General features: G+C 43.0%; 1 protein-coding gene across 1 annotated transcript; it reads right to left on the bottom strand.

Moving 5' to 3' along the window:
• LOC115154079 (divergent protein kinase domain 1C) lies at nt 1-22618 on the bottom strand. The gene is made up of 4 exons (XM_029699945.1): nt 21801-22618; nt 9543-10226; nt 4768-4932; nt 1-557 (listed from the first exon to the last, which is right to left on the bottom strand). The coding sequence occupies exons 1-4, from the start codon at nt 22014-22016 to the stop codon at nt 297-299; spliced, it is 1326 nt and encodes a 441-aa protein (XP_029555805.1). The 5' UTR covers nt 22017-22618; the 3' UTR covers nt 1-296.
• Between the last annotated feature and the right edge of the window lie 4707 nt (nt 22619-27325).

Raw genomic sequence — 27325 nt, 5'->3', positions numbered from 1 at the left:
TCAAAAGAAAGTTTCTGCATTTATTTGAGGTAAAGATGACTCAAATAGAATGACCACTTGCTTGATAGACCACCAATTATGGTCTATGCTTACTATAGGTTCTAAAGGCACATAGTCAGTGCTACCACCATTAGTGCATCTTTAGTCACTTCAACAACCAGTATCATCCAGTCCTCAGGAACCACCTCACAAAATGCAAAATATCAAAACGTTAAATAAGTGTCTCATGAAGCCAATACAGTTGGTTTCTCCACTGTATAGTTTTTGTGAGGGTGAACAGTGCAATGCTTCAGAAGTTAAGAGCTGTGAGGGTGAATGCCCTCGCCATCTTCGCCCCCTTCGCCCCAATGCTCAGAGGATGTCCCCTGGTTGAGGAGGCCCGTGAGGAGGTCCAGCAGCCGCTTCTGGACAGCCCGGTCTTGCTCCTCGTCCTCGCCCCCTACAGTCTTGACACACTCCTGCACCACCCGCTGGAGGTCCACCTGGAGGGGGAGGCCCGCCTTGGCGCCCAGCAGCGTGGGAGAGAACCAGGGCCTAAAGATCTTCTCACAGATCACCTGTCCAGAGCAGAAGAGGGGGTGACAGACCAGAAAGGAGTGAAGAAAGGAGGAGAGAAGAGGGGTTGACAGTGAGAGACCCAAGAGGAAAGGGGCTAACAGAAAGTAGAGAGAAATGGTTCTTATTTAATTATCACTGGGGTCATTATCAGTCATATTCTTATTACACGCCAATTTGAAGGGGACAAAAGCCACCCAGACACAAATCCCCTCCTTGACCCCTGCAATCGTTAAAAGACAAAGCCTCTATTGTCTCCTGGATGGCAGGCAGTACAATGGAGAGGTAGGGGTCAGCGAGGGTTACGATAAGTGATCAGAAGTGGAGGAAAGGTATCGCAGCAGCCACTTGTGGCCTTGAGGTGGACCTGGTGTAATCACGTAAACGACATTGTCTGGGAGCTATCCACTTCTCCAGTGCATCCGGCAGTGTGAGTGACAACAGTATGCCAATTTATCAATTGGATGCGCAGTATGTCAAAAACTAGGTATTGACTCAAGGCCGGTATTCAAACAAACTCAGATCTGCGAACTTTGTACTGCATTTACTTTTGGGTTGGGATTCAATCTGATTGCAGATGTGGACAATATGCCATTTAAAGGTCATTTCCGATTGAGCCTGACGTGCAGCGTTCACCATGAATGTGGTCTCCATGAACACAGAAACATTGCCTTTATAACGTGCATTGCCGGAAGAAAGCAATCGGATTGGATCCCGGCCTTAAGGGTGATATGCGTGTGATCTCCGCGAATGTCTGGGAAATGATATTTAAAAATGTATTTCCGTGTGCAAGGCATTAATAATCTGCATTAGATTACATCCTTTACAATTTGTGTTTTATTTGGATCTATGCCCCTCGACGCTAATGATACTATTGAGGAACTCTTGAAGTCTTATCTAACCTGGATTTGCTTCTTGTATTATAATCATGCTCTGAAAAACCCTAGTGTTATCATAAACAATTAACATTCCTTGTAGCACTCAACTACACCCTCATAATTAAAGTCATTAAAAGTTGAGGGCTTTAGTATAGATATTGAGAGGATGAGCCAAGTTACAATTCAACAACTTGTTTAATTGTAATGTGTAAACGTAACTTGCAACAATTTCAAAGATTTTACTGAGTTACAGTTCATATTAGGAAATCAGTCAATTGAAATAAATTCATTAGGCCGTAATCTATGGATTTTACATGACTGGGAACATAGATATGCATCTGTTGATCACAGATGCCTTTAAAAAAAAAAGTAGGGGCATGGATCAGAAAACCAGTCAGTATCTGGTGTGACCACCATTTGCCGCATGCAGCGCAACACATCTCTTTCGCATAGAGTTGATTAGGCTGTTGAAATTGGCCTGTAGAATGTTGTCCCACTTCTCTTCAATGGCTGTGAGAAGTTGCTTGATAATGGCAGGAACTGGAAAAACCTGTCGTACACGTTGATCCAGAGCATCCCAAACATGCTTAATGAGTGACATGGCTGGTGAGTATAAAGGCAATTGAAGAACTGGGACATTTTCAGCTTCCGGGGATTGTGTACAGATCCTTGCGACATGGGGCCACTCATTATCATGCTCAGGCGAAGGAATGGCACAACAATGGACCTCAGGATCTCGTCACTGTATCTCTGTGCATTCAAATTGCCATCGATAAAATGCAATTGTGTTCGTTTTCCGTCGCTTATGCCTGCCCATACCATAACCCCCCCGCCACCATGGGGCACTCTGTTCACAATGTTGACATCAAGAAACCGCTCGCCCACGCAACATCATATACACTGTCTGCCATCTGCCCGGTACAGTTGAAACCGTGATTCATCTGTGAAGAGCACACTTCTCCAGTGTGCCAGTGGCCATTGAAGATGAGCATTTTCCCACTGAAGTCGGTTACGACGCCAAACTGCAATCAGGTCAAGATCCCGGTGAGGATAATGAGCATGCAGATGAGATTCCCTGAGATGGTTTCTGAGTTTGTGCAAAAAATGTTGGTTGTGCAAACCCACAGTTGTTTCATCAGCTGTCTGTAAGGTTGGTCTCAGACGATCCCGCAGGTGAAGAAGATGGATGTGGAGGTGCTGGGCTGACATGGTTACACGTATTCTGTGGTTGTGAGGCCGGTAGGACGTACTGCCAAATTCTCTAAAACAACATTGGAGTCGGCTTATGGTAGAGAAATTAAGAATACATTTTATAGCAACAGGTGGACATTCCTGCAGTCAGCATGCCAATTGCACTCACTGAAAACTTGAGAAATCTGTGGCATTGTGTTGTGTGACAAAACTGCACATTTTAGAATGGCCTTTCATTTCCCCCAGCACAAGGTGCACCTGTCTAATGATCATGCTGTTTAATCAGCTTCTTGTTATTCCACACCTGTCAGATTGATAGATTATCTTGGAGGAGGAGAAATGCACACTAACAGGGATGTAAACAAATTTATGCACACAATTTGAGAGAATTAAGCTACAGTTAAAAGTCAGAAGTTTACATACACTTAGGTTGGAGTCATTAAAACTCGATTTTCAACCACTCCACAAATTTCTTGTTAACAAACTATAGTTTTGGCAAGTCGGTTAGGACATATACTTTGTGCATGACACAAGTCATTTTTCCAACAATTGTTTACAGACAGATTATTTCACTTATAATTCACTGTATCACAATTCCAGTGGGTCAGAAGTTTACATACACTAAGTTGACTGTGCCTTTAAACAGCTTGGAAAATTCCAGAAAATGATGCCATGGCTTTAGAAGCTTCTGATAGGCTAATTGACATCATTTGAGTCAATTGGAGGTGTACACGTGGATGTATTTCAAGGCCTACCTTCAAACTCAGTACTTGACATCATGGGAAAATCAAAAGAAATCAGCCAAGACCTCAGCAAAACAATTGTAGACCTCCACAAGTCCAGTTCATTCTTGGGAGCAATTTCCAAACGTCTGGAGGTACCACGTTTATCTGTACAAACAATAGTATGCAAGTATAAACACCGTGGGACCACGCAGCCATCATGCCACTCAGGAAGGAGACGCGTTCTGTCTCCTAGAGATGAACGTACTTTGGTGCGAAAAGTGCAAATCAATCCCAGAACAACAGCAAAGGACCTTGTGAAGATGCTGGAGGAAACAGATACAAAAGTATCTATATCAACAGTAAAACGAGTCCTATATTGACATAACCTGAAAGTCCGCTCAGCAAGGAAGAATCCACTGCTCCAAAACCACCATAAAAAAAGCCAGACTACGGTTTGCAACTGCACATGGGGACAAAGATCATACTTTTTGGAGAAATGTCCTCTGGTCTGATAAAACAAAAATAGAACTGTTTGGCCATAATGACCATCGTTATGTTTGGAGGAAAAAGGGGGAGGCTTGCAAGACGAAGAACACCATCCCAACAGTGAAGCACGGGGGTGGCAGCATCACCCCCATGTTGTGGGGGTGCTTTGCTGCAGGAGGGACTGGTGCACTTCACAAAATAGATGGCATCATGAGAATGGAAAATTATGTGGATATATTGAAGCAACATCTCTAGACATCAGTCAGGAAGTCAAAGCTTGGTCGCAAATGGGTCTTCCAAATGGACAATGACCCAAAGCATACTTCCAAAGTAGGACAACAAAGGACAACAAAGGACAACAAAGTCAAGGTATTGGAATGGCCATCACAAAGCCCTGACCTCAATCCTATAGATCATTTGTGGGCAGAACTGAAAAAGTGTGTGCGAGCAAGGAGGCCTACAAACCTGACTCAGTTACACCAGCTCTGTCAGGAGGAATTGGCCAAAATTCACCCAATTTATTGTGGGAAGCTTGTAGAAGGCTACCCGAAACGTTTGACCCAAGTTAAACAATTGAAAGGCAATACTACCAAATACTAATTGAGTGTATGTAGACTTTTGACCCACTGGGAATGTGAAGCTGAAATACATTATTCTCTGTACTATTATTCTGACATTTCACATTCTTACAATAAAGTGGTGATCCTAACTGACCTAAAACAGGGAATTTTTACTAGGATTAAATATCAGGAATTGTGAAAAACGGAGTTTAAATGGATTTGGCTAAGGTGTATGTACATTTCCAACTGTATTTGTACGTATATAACATTTCTGGGATCTTTAATTTCAGCTCATTAAACATGTGACCAACAATATTTTTTTGTTCATTATAGTATGGAATACCGTTCATTTTTCAATGCAACCATACATACCTGCAGGTTGCTATTTCTCCGCTTTGAGCTGCACTTGTACGTCTTCATGTTGCATTTTGATATGCAGTCAAAGAAGTTGCAGTCATCGTCGTTAGTGCAATTCTGCTCAAGGATGTCTCGCATTTTGGGCTCGAAGAAAGCCATGTCCACATCTATAGCCACCACCTGCAGAACGGCACAGAGAGAGGTGAGTAAGTGCCGGAGTCTGGTGAAGTTGCATTGCTGCCAACTCCGGAGCTCACACTGACCACAGAGGCAAAGTGTCACGGCTGTCTGAAGAATGGGACCAAAGCACAGCGTGTGTATCGTTCCACATTTTATTAAAACTGTGAAACTATGCAAGACATACTAATAAACAAAAACAACAAACCTTGACAAAGAGGTGCAACATACACTTACTCAAAATAATCTCCCACAAAACCTAGTGGGAAAAACAACAACTTAAATATGATCCCCAATTAGAGACAACGATGACCAGCTGCCTCTAATTGCAGATCATCCAAAAAACAACATAGAAATACAGAAACTAGACAAAACCCCAACATAGAAAAAAGAAACTAGAACCAACATAGATATAAATAAACTAGACAAAACCCCCTGTCACTCCCTGACCTACTCTACCATAGAAAATAAAAGCTTTCTATGGTCAGGACGTGACAGTACCCCCCCAAAAGTGCGGACTCCGAACGGACAACCTTAAACAAAAACAAAAACAGGGAGGGTTAGGGTGGGTGTCTGATGTCGGTGGCGGCTCTGGTGCAGGATGAAGAACCTTCACATCCCACGGATCCTCCTGCATCGGCGGCGGTTCTGGTGCGGGACGAAGAACCCTCACATCCTGCTTATCCGCCAGCATAGGAGGCGGCTCCGGTTCGGGGCGTAGCCCCCGTTCCGCCAGCTGATCCCTCCGCTTTTGTGTCACCGGACCGCGGATCATCGCCGGAGGCTCCGAACTGCAGACTGCTGCCGGAGACTCCGAACTGCGGGCCGCCGCTGGAGACTGCGGACTGCGGGCCGCCGCTGGAGGCTCCAGACCGCCGTTGGAGGCTCCAGACCGCCGCTGGAGGCTCCGGACTGCGGGCTGCCGCGGGAGGCTCCGGACTGGGAACTGTCGCGGAAGCTCTGGACTGGGAACTGTCGCCGGAAGCTCTGGACTGGGAACTGTCGCCGGAAGCTCTGGACTGGGAACTGTCGCCGGAAGCTCTGGACTGGGAACTGTCGCCGGAAGCTCTGGACTGGGAACTGTCGCCGGAAGCTCTGGACTGGGAACTGTCGCCGGAAGCTCTGGACTGGGAATGTGCACTGGAGGCCTGATGTGTGGGGGTGGCACAGGTGGCGCCAGACTGGTGACACGCACCTCAGGGCGAGTGCGGGGAGCAGGGCACCCCGGACTGGGCAGGCGCACTGGAGGCCTGATGCATGGGGTTGGCACAGGTGGCGCCAGACTGGTAACACGCACCTCAGGGCGAGTGTGGGGAGCAGGAACAGGACACACCGGACTGTAGAGGCTCACTGAAGGCCTAGTGCGTGGAGCCGGGACAGGTGGCCCCAGACTGGTGACACGCACTTCAGGGTGAGTGCGAGGAGCAGGCACAGGGCGTACTGGGCTGTGGAGGTGCACTGGAGGTCTGGAGCGTAGGGCTGGCACAATCCGTCCTAGCTGGATGCTTACTTTAGCCCTGGCACAGGACACACTGGGCTGTGAATGCTCAAAACATGGTCCCTGACAGGTCACACACTCCCTAAAGCGAGTGCGTGGAGGAGACACAGGACGTACCAGACTGGGGAGGCGCACTGAAGGCCAGATGCATGAAACTGGTGCATATGACACTTGACTGGTGTCATGCTCCTCAGCATGCCCGCTCTGCAGCGCTCTCGATGCCAACACCTCTCTTCGGAATCTTGCGTCGAGTTCCTCACTCGTCTCCCTGACTGGCTCTGGTTCACCCCTCGGCTCTCCACGGTAAGCATGAGGAGTTGGCTCAGGTCCCAAACCTGACTCCACAAAACTCCCCGTGTGCCCCCCCCCCCCAATTTTTTTTGGGGGGGCTGCCTCTCGTACTTGCCTTGATGGTATAACGCCTCGTAATATCGCCGTTCTGCTCTCGCTGCTTCAATCTCCTCCTTTGGATGGCGATACTCCCCTTCCTGCCTCCAGGGTCCTTTCCCGTCCAATATTTCCTCCCATGTCCATTCCTGTTTACCACGCTGCTTGGTCCTTTGGTGGTGGGAGATTCTGTCATGGCTGTCTGAAGAATGGGACCAAAGCACAGCGTGTGTATCGTTCCAAATTTGATTAAAACTGTGAAACTATGCAAGACATACAAATAAACTAATAAACAAAAAAAACTAACTGTGACGAAGAGGTGCAACATACACTTACTCAAAATAATCTCCCACAAAACCTAGTGGGAAAAACAACAACTTAAATATTATCCCCAATTAGAGACAACGATGACCAGCTGCCTCTATTGGAGATCATCCCCCCCAAAAAAACATAGAAATACAGAAACTAGACAAAACCCCCAACATAGAAAAAAGAAACTAGAACCAACATAGACGTAAATAAACTAGACAAAGCCCCCTGTCCCGCCCTGACCTACTCTACCATAGACAATAAAAGCTTTCTATGGTCAGGCCGTGACACAAGGATTCAATAGTCAAATGTATTAGGCCTATCCTTGCTTACATCCACTACTTTCAGTCTTGCTTTTGCCCTTTCATCCATCTCGCTATTCCACTGTCTGAAAAACACGTTTTTAAAGGGAGGGTAATAAATCAAGAACAACCAAATTGTAAATATTCCTGTTGGATATATTTGGAATTTGTCATTGACGTGATCATAGAGAAAAAAAGTCTTAATTTTCTATCACGTTGCAGTTTAAGGGAGTTGCTGTTTTATATGCATGGCTTGATATGTTCGTCCTCTTTGCAAGAGATGGCTCGTGAAGAATGACTCCACTGCAGCACTTCATGTCAGCTACAGCTGATTTATGGCAGAACACGCCACCAAATAAATAAAACCTGTCACTGTCGAACCTTGGAAGGTCTTAGTGATCAGCAAAAATAAGAGACAATAAGCATACGTAGCGTTTGAAGGAGCTGTAGATCTGACAGACATGATAATAAGTGCTATTCTCAAAGAAGTAAGCCAACCCAATATATACCCCAATATACTTTTAATATATACAATATAGTCTCTAATATACTGTTCACCCCAACATAGGTTTAATATACACAATATACCCTCTCAATAACCCCCCCCCCATATATAACATAGACATTTCACTTCCTCTGTTTATTATCACATGAGAAAACGGAAGCAGGGATCAGCTGTATCCCCTGGAGCTACATACTTAGAAAAACAGAGAAAGGAGGGATTGAAAGTATACTTTGTTTTAATTTACGGAGCAGCTGAAACATAAAAAATAACAAGTCTCCTTTGGATTCGTGTCCTTTCTCCTGGTCTTTGTCCACATTATCACATGAGCTCACGGTTTGTGTAAACCATGATAGGTACGATAATATTATGTTTAATTTCAAACAGTGTAATCTTTAGAACTTCGATGCTTTCAAAAAAGTGTACATTTACCAGCAACTATTCAGGGAAAAAAACATGATGGAAAAAAGGTTTGCAAACCTTTTTTTCTTCCTAACATTCACAAGCAAAATTAAAGCTTGCATGTTACTTTTTATCTTCAAAGGGTAATTTGCATTGGCATTCTGACCAGCATGCACATTACACACTAAATGATGTCAATATAACAATGGTTATCTCATTAAGGGCCTCATCAAAATAATGTTTTCCAGTCACGAATGCCGCTGCAAAAATGGTAATATGATGTATAACAATGACGTAATTTTCTCCATCCTAAAATAGGAATAATGATTTCCTTTCAAGCTAAATATGCGTCATAGTTACATAAGCCAAGTCTACAGACCCTGAAAATAATACATATGTTTTCATTGATTGCTCAAACAGCTGTTTGTGGCCCTTTTATGGAAATCAAATGAAAATTTTGCCGAGGACTGTTAATACATTGTAATACCCTCTGTTCTCACACTATCCTTTTGTGTGAATGATGTTAGCTTTTCATTCCACGTATGTGACCTACTCAGAAAATAGTTATATCAATGTTGGATGTCTGTTCATGCTATGAATCACCCATCAGCAGAAATACAACACAAATGCAAAGCAAGGTGTTCTTTGCACCTTGCTCTGTCCTTGATAGGTCATAATGAGCCAAATATGCACAGGTAAAAACCAATGTAGTACAATGTTGATAAATGGCACAAGCGGACATTTTTGTTCTTGTGGAAAACAATTAAACAGCCTGAAGCCTCGTCATTCTTTAAACACCGTATTGCTCTCATCAAACTGTTTGTACTCTGCGGATGAATGTGTCGCTGTATTGCGTGGATAAATTAACTAATGCGGATGGGGGCAAAATAGGGTCGGTCTGTGTGTCTTAGTGTGAAAAAAGGGAGCTAGATTTCCTAACCTTGTCTTGTTTACACAGGAAGAATCTGAAATCCTCCACTAAAGAGAAACATATCTCAGATCTGTGACAGTTACCCAGCAGCCGTTTTGGGACTGTTTTAATGACAGCTTTCCCTTCACGCAAGGCTCCCCTGTTGTTTTGTGTGAGGGAGTCAGCAACTCTTTGCTTTGAAGTGCATGAGTGTTAGTTGAATGTGTGTCTATGGGTCTACTGTGTGTGTGAGTGTGTGTTCCTTTGCATGCTCAAGTGTGTGTGCAAACGTGGTCGGCTCACCGTAAGGTCCTTCCGGATAGCAAAGTTCTCTGGCTTGATGTCACACAGGTGGAGGCGGTGCGAGAAGTCGTTGTCGAAGCGCCACGCCATGTCCAGGAAGCTGAGGGCGATGCGGTGCACCATGTCCCTCGACGTCCATGGGCCCGCCGATACCTCCTCCAGCGAGAAGATGTTCTGGTCCCAGGCGTGGCCTGCCGACAGGTACTCCACGGCGTAGAAGTGTCCGCAGGAGCCCAACACCTTCGCTAAGTGGCGGCTGAGGTCCTGCAGCACCCTCAGGAAAGTGTACTCCTCCTGCTGGAGCAGGGACCACAGCGATGCCAGCTCGGCCCGCGAGTAGGTCCGCCCATGCTCCCTAAGCCTCTGGCCCCACAGCGGCGGCAGTGAGGCGTTGCCGCTTATGTCCAGCCCCAGGGAGTTCCTGATCTCCAGGGTGGCGTAGAAGACCACGTCCAGGGGAGAGAGCTCTTCGGCTGGGTCCTGGTACTCCAGGAGGCCCAGGCTTTCATAGGAGGAGAAGTTTTCCAGTTTGGACTTGAGCACCACGGGCGTGCCACGCCACCGGGCCTCGATCACCTTCTTACCGTTCTCATAGTAGAGGCAGCGCCTGTACTCCACCTGGCCGCTCACGCACAGGTCCTCGCACAGGTCACCGGTCAGGGCGCCCTCGCGATACTCCTCACACTGGGACAGACAGACAGACATAAACACACACACAGACAAAATGTAATTATTTTTGGTGTACATAATACGGTTGTCATGCGTTTGAGGTACCAACAATTTAGCAGAAAATAGTGGTAATTTTTCAACAAAATGTGATTTGTAGTCCATGTCTCATCCTAATAAGGGAATGACACTGTGTGATTGTGCTACTGAACCTAAAATGGGCAATTCTGTAAGCATCAGTACATTTGATGCACATTTTTCAGTTGATGGTGAAATTATATCACATCACACTTCAGACTCGGCCTCTAACCTGCTCTCAATGTCTTGGATTAGCGAGCAAATGGGATTGTTATAAGTCTTGGTGCATAGATGTCGGTCCAGAGGTTGGAAATTATTAGTGTTCCTGGGGGATTAGAGAAAAAATCCCTCTCTGTCCACATTCCAAAGTAAACAGCTGTCATCTTAAGTTGGTCACGATTTCAACAAGATCAGATGCCTAATGGCCTTTACTGGGTGGCATGGCGTTAGCACTTTAGCCATAGCCGTGTTTCCCTTATCACCAACCCTCACAATGGTTTATTGGTCCTTCCCCACCCTTTCCTCTGTGGCCTCTCTTACATGTTGCATTGAAATTACAAGCCTACAAGCCTAGGTCATACTTTATACACAATGTGGTGACACTTTATACACAATGTAGTGACACAATTCATTTTTATTAAACGGTGAAATAACATACATGTAATTCCAAAGTAATTACACTGGTAGTAATTTAAAACAATGCCGCTGAGGACAATTTATTTTCATTACAATTAAGTGTTGTCCATATAGCATAATTATATTTATATTTCACAAAATAAATTAAGAGTCAACAATATTTAATGCACAATATAAATTCCTTGAGTTTCATACTATGGTTGTATTGGCAGACTTTACTGCACTCCAACCTTGCTCTCTGTTAAGCTGGGTGACATCACAAATGAAAGTGGCCTGTCTTAAGCTGTATCATATAGTTTGACGGTCACTGCAGCCAGCTAAAATACCTAAGTGTCCTCCCCTTATCTCCAGAAGGTTGAACTCAGAGACCCCTGGAATTATTTTGAGTTCCCTAATGTGCCTCTAAGATCTCTCGGCACTATGTAGGCTAACCTGTGCTGTGGCCATAATGTTCCAGCCTAGGCATCTGGCCCCGGACAAATCATTTTTTTTTACCCTTTTCAGTGCGGCTGCCACGTTCCACACGTACATTTTAATTCCCTGTATTTCATTGTACTTGCGTCATTTCGGACTGCAGCTGTTTATACTGTAGCTTCTGTTTGCATGTAAACTTTCCCACCATGGTGGTTGGACTGTGTGCAAGTCTTTCATGGTGTTTTACTTGCATTTGTATATGCGTTGGAGTTTACAATGTACATGTAATTGATTGTTGGAGAAACCAATGTATATAAAGACCCCTGTCTGTCTGTAAAGCGTTGAATTGTGATTAATAACGAAATGAATTCCAAATGAACATGGCTTCAGCTATAGTTTATATGTCATACTATCAGTTGTGGATATGTACAGACTAGCCAAATTACAGTACAAAAGCTAAAGTCAATAAATAGCCCTGTTGACGCCACAGCATGTTCTTTTCGCGTTTCAAATTCTAGCTATTGACAAACAGCAAATTCTCCAGTGAACACTGAGAGTGTTATATCAACACTGAAAGTGTGAAGTCTGTGGACCCATATGCACACCGGAACAATGTTAAATTTACACATTGCTTAGTTTAAAGCCTTAATAAAATATTTCCCTTCTTTTTGAGTAAATTGTAGAGTTACCACCCATGGCTGTATTTGTTAGTGACAGAGACATGGCTGTTGCATTCATGCATTTTTTTATCCTATGTACTTCACCAAGTGAGAACCTAAGCGAATATGGTCAAAACATTTTTGTTAACAATTAACACAATAACATACTTATTTCATAAGGCCTTATTTTGAGGGCCTAGTTTTACCCTAATACAGGGGCTTTAAACTCATCACTTGAGCAAAAACCACAAACATAGATATTGAAACAAACTATTCTAAAAATCAATCTGCAATAGAGCAAGCAGGGAAATATGATGATTATAGTTTTGGTTTTGGTTCAAAGTGATGTGTATGAGTTCCAGGCCCCTGTATTAGTGTAAAACTAGGCCCTAAAAATAAGGCCTCATGAAATGTGTTTGGTATTGTTTTAAACATTTATTTTTGAATTATAACATATTCGCTTAGGATCTCACTTGGTGAATGCAACAACCATGTCTCTGTCACTAACAAATACAGCCATGGTGGTAAGTCTACAATTTGCTTCAAAGGCAAATATTTTAACAAGGCTTTACACTAAGAAGTATATTAAATTAACATAGTTCAGGAGTGCATATGGGTCCACAGACTCCACCCTTTCAGTGTTGATTTAACACTCCCGGTGTTTATTTTGTTTGAATTAACATTGGAGATTTTTCTGTCTATGAATAAGTGGTTCAAGGGAAACAATACCCTCCAGACTTTGAAGTAGTCCACATCCTTAATGAACCTTTGGTTAACCAGGCAAGACACATCATCATGAATGTAGAGTTTGGATGAAGCAGTGAAAAAATCTGAGGTTTTGTTTGTTTTCTGTACTTTTCCTTCTTTTATATTTTACTACTCGAAATCCCCAAAAAGACAATGAACAAAGCAAACATCTATTGGCCATCAATGAGAATCAAGGAAATATCTGTTGGCTGAGCAAAACCTGAATTCTGTCTCTGGGGCACATTCCATATTCTAAAGTGCAAATACCTTAAAAGGCACAACAAAAGTGAATCACATAAGTTTCTGTTTACACCGCTGCAAAGATTGGTCCACTTTATAGGATAAAATATTTCCCTTTTATTTGCACCATTTACATTGTATTCCTATTCTATGACTGGAATTCAATCAAACAGAAAGAGCCAATGTTTACATACTACTGCCCATTTACACACACTTTTTACTCTGAAAACCGAAGGCATCTACCTATGAAGAGAGTCTACCTGGAAGTGGCAGTAGGCCTAGGTTTTTACAGTATTCATCATTCTGTAATCGTATTAGGTTATGGGAAATGGAGCTATAGCGTAAATAATGTAAAATCCCTTACCATGTGTGTAATAACAAACAAATCACTTGGAATTAGATTAGTTTAAATGCATGTTATACATTTTGTTAGATTCCTGTTATTCAAATAAACTTAAAAACATAATTATTTTGTGTAATTAAAAAATTGCACTTTGGGTGCTTATTGAGCTCTCCCTTTGGCGAAGTAATGGTTAAGTCTGGAGTGGACCAGTGTGTCTGTGGTCTGTCGAGCGGAGCGCAGCCCGGCCCAAGCGTTGGTCAGAGTAGGCATGTGGGGAATGTCCTGCAAAAGTAGCCTTAGCTCTACTTAGATTTCTCTCCCTCACAACACTGGAAAACTGAGCCTGAAAACAAAGATCTGCTCAAATATGTTCAGAGAAGACCTTTTGTTCCCATTAGTCGACAGACAATCATATAAATATACGCCGTAGCCTAGATTCAATAGGCCTTCATTTGGCTCAAATTTCCAAGCGGGAACAATGTGAGAATTATTTTGGCTCACTCATTGGCCAATATAAGCCAGTACTGTAAATCAAATCAAATCAAATTGTATTGGTTACATACACATGGTTAGCAGATGTTATTGCGAGTGTAGTGAAATGCTTGTGCTTCTAGTTCCGACAGTGCAGCAATATCTTTCAAGTAATGTAACAATTCTACAACAACTACCTAATACACACAAATCTAAGTAAAGTAATGTAATAAGAATATATACATATAAATATATGGATGGGCAATTACCGAGCGGCATAGGCAAGATGCAATGGGTGGTATAAAATACAGTATATACAAATGAGATGAGTAATGTAAGATATGTAAACATTATTAAAGTGGCATTATGAAAGTGGCCAATGATTTCAAGTCTGTATGTAGGCAGCAGCCTCACTGTGTTAATGATGGCTGTATAACAGTCTGATGGCCTTGAGATAGAAGCTATTTTTCAGTCTCTCGGTCCCAGCTTTGATGCACCTGTACTGATCACACCTTGTGGATGGTAGGGTGGTGAACAGGCAGTGGCTCGGGTGGTTGTTGTCCTTGATTATGTTTTTGGCATTCCTGTGACATTGAGTGCTGTAGGTCTCCTGGAGGGCAGGTAGTTTGCCCCCGGTGATGCGTTGTGCAGACCGCACCAGCCTCTGGAGAGCCCTGCGGTTATGGGCGGTGCAGTTGCCATACCAGGCGGTGATGCAGCCTGACAGGATGCTCTCAGTTGTGCATCTGTAAAAGTTTGTGAGGGTTTTAGGTGAAAAGCAACATTTCTTCAGCCTCCTGAGGTTAAAGAGGCGCTTTTGCGCCTTCTTCACCACACTGTCTGTATGGGTGGACCATTTCAGTTTGTCTGTGATGTGTACGCCGAGGAACTTAAACTTAACTTTCCACCTTCTCCATTGCTGTCCCATCAATGTGGATGGAGGGTGCTCCCTCTGCTGATTCCTGAAGTCCACGATCATCTCCTTTGTTTTGTTGACCTTGAGTGGGAGGTTGTTTTCCTGACACCGCACTCCAAGTGCCCTTTCCTCCTCCCTATAGGTTGTCTTGTCATTGTTGGTAATCAAGCCTACTACTGTTGTGTCGTCTGCAAACTTGATGATTGAGTTGGAGGCGTGCATGGCCACTCAGTCATGAGGGAACAGGGAGTACAAGAGGGGGCTGAGCACGCACCCTTGTGGGGCCCCAGTGTTGAGGATCAGTGAAGTGGAGATGTTGTTTCGTACCTTCACCACCTGTCCAGGACCCAATTGCACAGGGTGGGGTTGAGACCCAAGGCCTCAAACTTCATGATGAGCTTGGAGGGTACTATGGTGTTGAATGCTGAGCTGTAGTCAATGATCAGCATTCTTACATAGGTACTCCCCATGTCCAGGTGGGATAGGGCAGTGTGCAGTGTGATGGCGATTGCATCATCTGTGGACCTATCGGGGCTACACGCAAATTGAAGTGGGTCTAGGGTCACAGGTAAGGTGGAGGTGATATGTTCCTTGACTAGTCTCTCAAAGCACTTCATGATGACAGAAGTGAGTGCTACTGGGCGATAGTCATTTAGTTCAGTTACCTTTGCTTTCTTGGGTACAGGAACAATGGTGGCCATCTTGAAGCATGTGTGGACAGCAGACTGGGATAGGGAGAGATTGAATATGTCCGTAAACACACCAGCCGGCTGGCCTGCGCATGCTCTGAGGACGTGGCTAGGGATGCTGTCTGGGCCGGCAGCCTTGCGAGGGTTAGCACGTTTAAATGTCTTACTCACGTCAGCCACAGAGAAGGAGAAGCCCACAGTCTTTGATAGCGGGCCATGTTGGTGGCACTGTATTATCCTCAAAGCGGGCAAAGAAGGTGTTTAGTTTGTCTGGAAGCAAGACGTCGGTGTCCATCACGTGTCTGGTTTTCTATTTGTAGTCCATGATTGTCTGTAGACCCTGCCACATACGTCTTGTGTCTGAGCCTTTGAATTGTGACTCCACTTTGTCTCTATACTGACATTTCACTTGTTTGATTGCCTTGCGGAGGGAATAACTACACTGTTTGTATCCGGCCATATTCCCAGTCAACTTTTCATGGCTAAATGCAGTGGTTCGCGCTTTCAATTTAGCGCGAATGCATAGTGGTAACATAATTGATACTATTGTTGTGTGGAGTGTGAATTTGGGTGGACATTGTGTTTATTAATTTTAAAATGGAGAAGAGCAACAAATGCATACATTTTGAGGGCACTGAGTGGGTTGCCTGTTTTACAAGAAGTTCAGTTCACTGGGAGTAATAGTTTCCCAAAATTATGTTTGCACTATACACAACATCATTGCTGCTTGTTGGACTCAAACTAAACCAAATTATTCAGTGGCCTGAATAATGTTACATTAATTGATAGTTTAGCTCTGGGATTCAAGCCTTCGTCATATTGTTTCTAATCTCAAAAGGCTGGTTTACTAGCACATATATTTACAAATCATGAAAGTTACTACAGATATTATTAAATCATATCAAAGCTTCTACATCTGCATTGCTTGCTGTTTGCGGTTTTAGGCTGGGCTTTTGTATAAGCACATTGTGACATCTGCTGATGTAAAAAAGGCTTTATAAATACATTTGATTTGACCACAGATATTATATTAATGATTTGTATGGCCTGTATGGCCACAATTAACCAATCATGTTATTCACAATGGCATGACATAAAAGGAACACAATAGCATATTTACAGTTTCTTTACAGATGGTAGAATATATAATGTATACTTTTTCTAACAGTACTGCAATTATCCTATGAAACACAACCATCATTAGAATTCACATTGTCGTGGCCTTAGCAGCATTCCCTATCTCCAGGCAATGGCAATTTATGGCTGGCTAAATGCGTGAATAAAGAATTTTAAAAAGCCAAGCTGTAGTGTAAGCGCCAGAGCAGAAAGCTATTAAGGTGTGCAGTAAAAAGCTTAAGGGATTTGTTCAATTAGTAAAGGCTGCCTAAACCACAAATTCCTATTGCCAGCTGAGAGTCAAGCTCCCTTGCCATTGTGAGAAGTTGTTCCAAGCAGGATATATGCTTCATCTTTGCAAATCAAGAAACCGTAGATAATCATAGAAATATTGGGACAATGTTAGTCCCTGTGTCTATCGTCAGGATATGGAGCATTTCCATCAAAGTCCGCTCCCAAAGTCACCTACTGCCTTCCCTGTGTGTGGTTATGGTAATATGTTCACAAGGTATCAGTGTAATAGTTTTCATATAGTAATTCAAAATACCATCAACTGATAAATAATGGCCCAGTGCAGTCAATAACGTGATATTCCTATGTTATATACAGTACCAGTCAAAAGTTTGGACACACCTAATCACTCAAGGGTTAACTTTAAAAAAAAACTATTTTCTACATTGTAGAATAATAGTGAAGACATCAAAACTATGAAATAACACATATGGAAACATGTAGTAAACAAAAAAAGTGTTAAACAAACTCGAGCTGTTCTTGCCATAACATGGACTTGGTCTTTTACCAAATAGGGCTATCTTCTCTATACCACCCCTACCTTGTCACAACACAACTGATTGGCTCAAACGTATTAAGAAGGAAAGACATTTCACAAATTAACTTTTAACAAGGCACACCTGTTAATTGAAATGCATTCCAGGTGAATACCTCATGAAGCTGGTTGAGAGACTGGCAATAGTGTGCAAAGCTGTCATCAAGGCAAAGGGTGGCTACTTTGAAGAATCTCTAATATAAAGTATATTTTGATTCGTTTTTGTTTCTACATGATTCCATATGTGTTATTTCATAGTTTTGATGTCTTCATTATTATTCTACAATGTAGAAAATAGTAAAAATAAAGAAAAACCCTTGAATGAGTAGGTGTGTCCAAACTTTTGACTGGTACTGTATATATTTCCACACTATGAGGTTGGAATAATACAGCATAAGAGCTGTTTGAAAAGACTGCCTGACATTTCTGCCTGTTTTGGTTTCATGGAGTTTTGTCCTGTCTGGTGACATCACTGGGCAGTAAATTACTTAATAGACCAGTAAAAAAGAGAGTCCCAAACCTCTTTGCCAATAATAGCTAGTTTGACGGTTCCCCGACCCCACTCAGGCCACTCCCTGTCCTAGCAAAAGTATTGCTTTAGAAATTGCTATTTTTTTAAGGAGCAATTTTTTGGGGACAATTTTAATTGAAAACAATCACAGTAAAGTATTTCACTTTTACCCCAAAATGATTTGATACTGAGATAAAAACGACTGCATTTAATATACAATTTAGCCTCAAGCCTGTGTTCGCCTCAAGCCACATAATATATAAATTTAGCCCCAAACCTCCTATATGCAACAACATTTAGATCAGAAGCTAAATAAACTATTAACACATTAATATCTGTACACTTGACCAGAATAAAGAGGTAAATCCTCTAAGTACTGTATGTGGGTACAAATGAAACATATCATTGCACAAATGCAAATAAATAGTGATATATACTGACATCAGACAGAATAGGAACTATCTGTCTGGACGGGAATAAACGCTCAGAGAACAAAAACAGAGGTTGGGTGGTTTTAGTTCTGTCCAGTCAACCTCGGCACACAGTGGTCAGTTTGACCCTAAAGAGAGGCTACTTTTTGAGGTTGGCCAACATTAGTTCCTGCAACAATGTCAAAACCAGAACCGACAGACTGTTGGCCTATTGCACTGGGCAGTTTGTCAAAACGGAGTCGCAAAAGCAACCACGGTTTGTCTATTTTGTGCTCATTTCTTGTCTGTCCACATGATATACTGGACTAGCTGCATTTAAAGGGGAATTTAAAAGCATGTTTGGGGTTATTTATGAGGTTAAACATTTAAGCAATTGGCAGAGTAAATGTTGATGGGAGACAATGGGGCTCATGTAATGATAATATGAAATCTAGCTATTATTGCCTTGTGTATTTAGTCATATTTTGTGTCATTCAATTAATGGCTGGATAATCAGCAGTAGCTCATTGTGTCAGGTTAGATACTTGTTGTTTAATATTTAGAGGACAGAACATTCCATGGAATCAAAGGTCATCATTTATCTGACCAAGGCCTTCGCCCCGAGGAGACAGAGGGGTGTAACATTTCCTCTGTGAACTGTCACTGCACTCAAAACTCTGTCAAGAGAGAACACACAACTGTGTGTCATCCATAGAAATTAAAGTCAAAGTTATTTATTGCACGGGTCATTTGGCTGGCATTAATAAATGTCCATTTCAAAGGGATGGTGTTCTTCTATTTTTGTTTCATCAGACCAGAGGACATTTCTCCAAAAAGTACTATCTTTGTCCCCATGTGCAGTTGCAAACCGTAGTCAGGCTTTTTTATGGCGGTTTTGGAGCAGTGGCTTCTTCCTTGCTGAGCGGCCTTTCAGGTTGTCGATATAGGACTCGTTTTTACTGTGGATATAGATACTTGTGTACCTGTTTCCTCCAGCATCTTCACAAGGTCCTTTGCTGTTGTTCTGGGATTGATTTGCACTTTTTGCACCAAAGTACGTACATCTCTAGGTGTCAAGACTTCCGCCCAAGTTGGTGCCTCTCCTTGTTTGGGCGACGTTCGGCGGTCGACGTCACTGGCTTTCTAGCCTCCACCGATCTACATTTCTTTTCCATTTGTTTTGTCTGTATCTTACACACCTGGTTCCCATTTCATTTGAATTATTTCCCTATTTAACCCTCTGGAGCCATCATGGTTTTGTGAGTGTTTATTGTTGTCAGTTGTCTCGTTTATGTGATTCTGGATTTTCATTCTCCTTGTTGGAGGATTATTTTGAGTAAAGTTACATTTATTACTCATCTCTGTGTCCTGCGCCTGACTCCGCCTTACCCACATCACCTAGACTCTGACACTAGGAGACAGAACGCGTCTCCTTCCTGAGCGGTATGACGGCTACGTGGTCCCATGGTGTTTATACTTGCGTACTATTGTTTGTACAGATGAACGTGGTACCTTCAGGCGTTTTAGAAAAAAGAAACGCACACCTATAAAGGCGAGGTGCTGGCTAGCGGAGCAGAACACTAGAAAATAAAGGAAAGCCGCACACTCTAAGAGCTCAGATGCAAAAATTTTAATAACCAACGTTTCGACAGCTAAGCTGTCTTCATCAGGGTATCAGGCGTTTGGAAATTGCTCCTAAGGATGAACCGGACTTGTGGAGGTCTACAATTTTTTTCTGAGGTCTTGGCTGAATTCTTTTGATTTTCTCATGATTTCAAGCAAAGAGGCACTGCGTTTGAAGGTAGGCCTTGAAATACATCCACAAGTACACCTCCAATTGGCTCAAATGATGTCAATTAGCCTATCAGAAGCTTCTAAAGCAATGACATCATTTTCTAGAATTTTCCAAGCTGTTTAAAGGCACAGTCAACTTAGTGTATGTAAACTTCTGACCCACTGGAATTGTGATACAGTGAATTATAAGTGAAATAATCTGTCTGTAAACAATTGTTGGAAAAATGACTTGTGTCATGCACAAAGTATATGTCCTAACCGACTTGCCAAAACTATAGTTTGTTAACAAGAAATTTGTGGAGTGGTGGAAAAACGAGTTTTAATGATTCCAACCTAAGTGTATGTAAACCTCCGACTTCAACTGTATATACTATATTATATTTTTTCAGTGCAAGTTGAATTGCCTTTGGAAAAAATGGTGCAAAGCTTTAGAAATCCAGCCCTTTCTGTCTTGTGTGGTTTTGGCAGTGAAGTGATGTTGGTTAGCCAGAATGGGATACATTACTCTATCGTCTTGTTATGATTTGGGTGAGAAATAACAACTTCAGTCTCGGTCTCCACCTACCTGGAAGAGATTTGTGTCTCACTTCCACAAGTGACACACTGAAATTAAATTGAATCACACACTCAATATTGTGTGTAATCTACTGGTTCAAAAGTGCGCTTTATGTGAAATCTTTAGAACCAAGAAGTAATCCCAGAAAGAATTGTGATTCTTTTGTTTGAGGTTCAGGGCCACTTCTAGAAGTTAAACCCAGATGAGTATCCAATCGTAATTTTATTGAAATACAGTTAAGTCTCACTGTATTGTTTTTTAAATCAAGACTTACTCAGGGAAAAAAGCGTAGAGAAATGAAAACATGGAAAATGTCTAATGCACCATGTCTTACAGTTTTATTACTAACAGCAATCATTTTTGAGAAAATGCCCTCCCCATTAAATGTACTGTCGTGAAATGCCTCGAGGGCTACGGAAAGATGTTGGGGCTGAAACATTAGTCGGTGTACTTGGTAAAGAGCGTGGCAGTGCAGAAATAATTCTGTCTTATAAGTAAACAGAGGGATGGATTGTGGTCTCAGCGCTTCCCTTACGAAAAGAGATTGCAGTCAGAGTGCAGTTGAACTGCAATACACTGTAGTATAACTATCGTTAGAATGCAATATAACTGTAGTAGGCTGCAAATACTTTGTCCAAAATAACACAGCCGACTGCAGTTACTGCACTTTCACTGCAGATTCAAAACTTCAATATTTTTTTGTAAGGTTTAGAGCAAGTTAATTAAAAGGCATATATCTATAGTACAGATGTTAAGAGTAAGAGAGAGAGAGAGAGAGGAGCAACTGAAGGCATTTTTATGTCTACTACTGCTTAGGAAATGCTTCTCAATTGAGTTGATGTTTTATTGGTTTTTCCGCTCTACATTCTCATGGTATCCTGTCAATTCGGCTGAATTCCATCAGTGTGTTACTCTGTGAGTGTTGGTTGGTATAATTCAAAAGGTATTTGTCCAAGACAGATAGATGTCTATTGATTAAATAACTTTACCTTGAGAAAATATTTTGAATCTGTCTACTCTACATTATCTTCATGTGTAATATTGTTTGGCTTAGTGTGTGGTTTGTGTTATGTCATACACACACACACATTTTACGTTGTGTTAATCAGTATTCACACTAACCTCAAGTTCAGTGTCAACATCAAAATGGAAGTGTGAGTCCGCCGTCTCCATGTACTGTACTCACCACTCTCTGCAGGATCTTCTTGCTCTTGTCGTCTGTGCAGTAGTCGGAGAGGATGGTCCGGTGCACAAACACCAGGCCATTGAGGAACACCCAGGAGCCGAACCAGAGCAGGGCAAACACCAGCGTGCTCCTGCGGCACACCTTCAACCCGAGCCACCTGAGCAGACAGCGCCCCCGCGATGGCTCTGGCCCCATGGCCCTCCGCAATGACCACATCTGTTGACCGCAACCCCCCTTCAACCCCTGGTTAAACCGCTCAGGGGCGAGAGTTAATTAGTCAGCATCCACTCAGCCCGCTTGTCTTGCATCTCTGGTAGAAGTGGCCGTCTGGTGTTGGGGAGCTGCAGGGCTGCTGGTAGGGTCTGTCCTGCTGGGTACATGCTCTTCTGGTTTCTCCTCTCTATCTCTGCTGCCTGGCAGCTCCCCATGGCTGACCAGTTGACTGGCTGGCTGATGCTTGTCTGGAGGCCCCCCCCTGCCCCCCTTGAGACAGCTGCTGGTTCTTAAACTCGGGCGCTCTGCCCCATTTGGTTTCCTTCTACTGGGCTGCCTTCCCAGCTCCCAGCTCCCAGCTCCCAGCTCCTTCCTCTTTGTGTGTGTTTTTGTATGTGTGTGTGTTTTTCCTGAATAAGCATAGCCAAGTGCACTGATTGAGAGGCTGTTCTGTGAGCGCACGCACGGCCAGTCAACTGCTCTGAGCACCTCTTCTACGCTACGCTCTTCCTATCAAACTGGAGAGACTCCCCTGCAGTTTCTCTCTCTCCTGTCTTATCTCTACCCCATTTCCATTTTTTCCCCCATCTGTCTTTCTCTCTCTCTCTCTCTCTCTCTCTCTCTCTCTCTCTCTCTCTCTCTCTCTCTCTCTCGCTCACCCCACCTCTTCCCCCTTTCCTCTGCCTCCCGCCCAATTGTTATGAGATCGCCTCCTTTCGGGTTGCAACCCTCTTTTTATACCGTTACCACGGCAGCCGGGACTTTGCTAAGACACAGTCCCTGCACAGTTGTGTCTGCCGAGTGTGCTGCCAATTCTTATTATTCTCTCTGTGTACTTTCTCCTGTGCCACACATAACAGGCATAACTGTAAAAACAGCCCAGGTGTTCTTAGGCTCTGTGATAATTGCTCTATTTGTAAATGGGGATAAAATATGGTAAGTGTAATACAGCCCCCATCAACAGATTTTATTTTTTAATTTATTTTTAACAACAAATAGTTCACTGGAAGGATCATGTTTGAGACGCCTATAAAGGATTGAATCTTCAAATGTTGGTTCTGCTGCCTCAAGGGAATAGATTATTTCCCACTCTCTCCATTCTCTCTTCGCTCTCTCTCGGAGCAAGAGTAGCAAGTGCCCAGAATGTCTAATGACTTCACAGAAAAGGCGCCATAGCCCTTGCGAAGCTCTGTGCACATTTATACATTTAGTGAGGAGTTTTGTGTCATTTTAATTGCCAATTAAACAGTCTTATGTACTTTGTGTAGCTCCTCAGCATTGGCATGATCTAACACTCTTCTTCTCTAAACTCATTAATGCTATCCACTCATCAGAGATGCCAGGCTGGATAAGCATATATTTTAAATTTGGTTATACCCTATTATATCTAATCTTGAAATTTACAAATTTCACATAAAATGTACAAAAAAAGAAAGAGTAAACACTCCAATACATATCTATTTACACTTATGCAATGCAACATATGTATTGACAGCACAATGAATTGTTTGTATGACATATGTTTGATCAACACCATACGTATATGTATTTTCACATCATTCAGTTATTTTGTTGGGAACTTGGTGAATAATCTGATCACTTGATCACTTGATTATAACCTTTCCATGTCTATAAATATACATCTACTGAGTTCTGTGTATAACCTCCTTAAAGCTGTATCACAACGCCATCTAGTGATCATAGGTACATGTAACTATAACAGGTTAATAACAGATGAGCAGGCCCTGTTTCCGTTCACCTTCACTTAGGATCTTGCTCTCTCATAAACAATTGCATGGTACAATTCTCCAACGTGCATACAACTGAATTCCTGAATTCTAGATGATGAACCCTGAACCTTGTGTATTCGGTGAACATTTAGACGAATATAACCCATCATTACTTAAAAATAATTATTTTGTTTGGTTGCATGGTGAATTACACACAACCCAAACCAAAATGTGACTCATTTTCACCCATTGCTTGGAGTAGATTTTTTAAAATACATAAACAAGAACAATGGGACAAATACATTTTCGGTCTGTGTACATGTAGTTAATTCCTTTTTTTGTGTTAAAACAGAGCAACGGAAAAATGGAAAATGGCTTGTTTTGTTATCTATTTTTTGCATATAAACTAAAAAAAGATCTTGATGTTTCGATTTTCACATGTGGGTGGGGTTAAATGTGAAATGCCTGTTATTGGCCAAATGCACAGCCAACACTTCCAATCCCTTCAAAATAGGAGTTCACCAGTGGAAGCTGCTGTGGGGAGGACAGCTCATAATAATGGCTGGAACGGAGTTAATGGAATGGCATCAAACACATGGAAACCACGTGTTTGATGTATTTGATAAAATTCCACTAATTCCGCTCCAGCCGTTACCATGAGCCCGTCCTCCCAAATTAAGGTGCCACCAACCTCCTGTGGAGTTCATAGCTCTGCCTATTCTATTAATCTATTATCTATTACTTGATAGCTAATAGTTAATCTATTGAAGCTAGAATCCTTAGTTGGACTTACAAATGAATGAAGAGTATAGCTTTTGACTCAAGAGCTTAGTTCTGTCACACCCTGATCTGTTTCACCTGACTTTGTGCTTGTCTCCACCCCCTCCAGGTCTCGCCTATCTTCCTCATTATCCCCAGTGTATTTATACCTGTGTTCTCTGTTTGTCTGTTCGTCTTGTCTTGTCAGGTCTTACCAGCATGGTTTCCCATCTCCTTGCTTTCTCAAGTTCTGTTTCCCCGGTTCTGACCATTCTGCCTGCCCTGACTCCGAGCCTGCCTGGCATTCTGTACCTGCCTGACTCTGACCCGTTTACGAACCTCGACCTGTCTTGACCCCGAGCCTGCCTGCTGTTCTGTACCTTATTGATTCTGCCCTGGTTACGGTCAATGTAAACAACAACACTGTATAGACTCAAAACACGGTTAAAACTATAATTTTGATATCATGGACGGTCCCTCCTTGCATCCATAGCTCTGCCTATGAATGTGAGAGTGGTTAAATATCTCTCAGTTGTTTACCAAAACAGAGGTGGGGATCCAACTGTGTTATTGTTCCAACTACGGATTCTCACTTTAATGCCAAGATAAGGTGATATTTCTCGATTTCTACTTTAGATTTAGGGTTAGTTATGTGAGCTAGCCACAACAATGATAGTGTGTGTTGGCTTATCAATGAGCTGCTGTTATTGTAAATTGTTAGCTGCTAACGGATATATCCCAGCTAACCATTGGTAATCTTATTCAATTATGGCATACAGCCAAAACAACAGTATCTATGGCTAGACTAGAGATATGCCATATTATTTCACTGTTTACAGCAGTTCTCCAGCTATTCACAAAGATACTCTGAGGAGGAACCAGAACTGCTCTGCTTCACTACCAGCCTGATAGGGTGCTGTGGGTGTGTCCAGAAATTGAATGAAAAACCCAACCAATTCCTCAAGTGATAAACAGTGTTAATTTTGGCAGCCATTTTAAATTACATTTTAGTCTGTCTTTTGACCAAAATACATTTTAGTCATTTCATCCTTCGTAGTTTTAGTTAGTACCAACTGACTAAAACTCTGGAGAATTTTAGTGTCACGCTCTGACCTAGGAGAGCTGTGTTATCTCTGTTTAGCTAAGCCAGGCTGTAATAGGTGGGTGGGCATTCTATGTTTTGTGTTCTATGTTTTGGCCGGGTATGGTTTCCAATCAGAGGCAGGTGTCTATCGTTGTCTCTGATTGGAAGCCATACTTAGGCAGCCTGTTTTTCCTTAGTTTTTTGTGGGTAGTTGTTTTCTGTTTAGTTGTAAGTACCTGACGGAACTGTCAGCTGTCATTTTTGTTTAATTTGTAAAGTGTTCATTTTTCAATTAATCACAAGATGAACATATTCCACTCTGCACCTTGGTCTACTCATTTCGATGCCTGTGACAGAACTACCCACCTCAAGAAGACCAAGCAGCGTGGGCAGGATGACTGGACCTGGGAGGAGATCCTGGATGGGGCAGGACCCTGGACAAGGCCTGGGGAGTATCACCGTCCGCAATGGGAGATCGAGGCAGCGAAAGTGGAACGGCGATACGGGGAGGAATGGCTAGGCAAGCAACAGGAGGCCGAGAGGCAGCGGCAAAAAATGTTTTTTGGGGGGGGCACATGGGTAGATTCGCTAACCCATGTCAAAAATGTTATAAATTGATTTGCATTTTAATGAGGGAAATAAGCCTTTCACCCCTTCAATCAGAAAGATTTCTAGCTCCCATGTGTCTTTTATACAGGTAACGAGCTGAGATTAGGAGCACACTCTTAAAGGGAGTGCTCCTAATCTCAGCTTGTTACCTGTATAAAAGACACCTGTCCACAGAAGCAATCAATCAATCAGATTCCAAACTCCACCATGGCCAAGACCAAAGAGCTCTCCAAGGATGTCAGGGACAAGATTGTAGACCTACACAAGGCTGGAATGGGCTACAAGACCATCGCCAAGCAGCTTGGTGAGAAGGTGACAACAGTTGGTGCGATTATTCGCGAATGGAAGAAACACAAAAGAACTGTCAATCTCCCTCGGCCTGGGGCTCCATGCAAGATCTCACCTCGTGGAGTTGCAATGATCATGAGAACGGTGAGGAATCAGCCCAGAACTACACGGGAGGATCTTGTCAATGATCTCAAGGCAGCTGGGACCATAGTCACACTACGCCGTGAAGGACTGAAATCCTGCAGCGCCCGCAAGGTCCCCCTGCTCAAGAAAGCACATATACATGCCCGTCTGAAGTTTGCCAATGAACGTCTGAATGATTCAGAGGACAACTGGGTAAAAGTGTTGTGGTCAGATGAGACCAAAATGCATCTTTAGCATCAACTCAACTCGCCTTGTTTGGAGGAGGAGGAATGCTGCCTATGACCCCAAGAACACCATCTCCACCGTCAAACATGGAGGTGGAAACATCATGCTTTGGGGGTGTTTTTCTGCTAAGGGGACAGGACAACTTCACCGCATCAAAGGGACGATGGACGGGGCCATGTACCGTCAAATCTTGGGTGAGAACCTCCTTCCCTCAGCCAGGGCATTGAAAATGGGTAGTGGATGGGTTTTCCGCATGACAATGACCCAAAACACACGGCCAAGGCAACAAAGGAGTGGCTCAAGAAGAAGCACATTAAGGTCCTGGAGTGGCCTAGCCAGTATTCAGACCTTAATCCCATAGAAAATCTGTGGAGGGAGCTGAACGTTCGAGTTGCCAAACGTCAGCCTCGAAACCTTAATGACTTGGAGAAGATCTGCAAAGAGGAGTGGGACAAAATCCCTCCTGAGATGTG

The sequence above is a fragment of the Salmo trutta genome, chromosome 2, assembly GCF_901001165.1.
Source record: "Salmo trutta chromosome 2, fSalTru1.1, whole genome shotgun sequence".
NCBI lineage: Eukaryota > Metazoa > Chordata > Actinopteri > Salmoniformes > Salmonidae > Salmo > Salmo trutta.
This window is presented reverse-complemented; position numbering and strand designations above follow the sequence as displayed.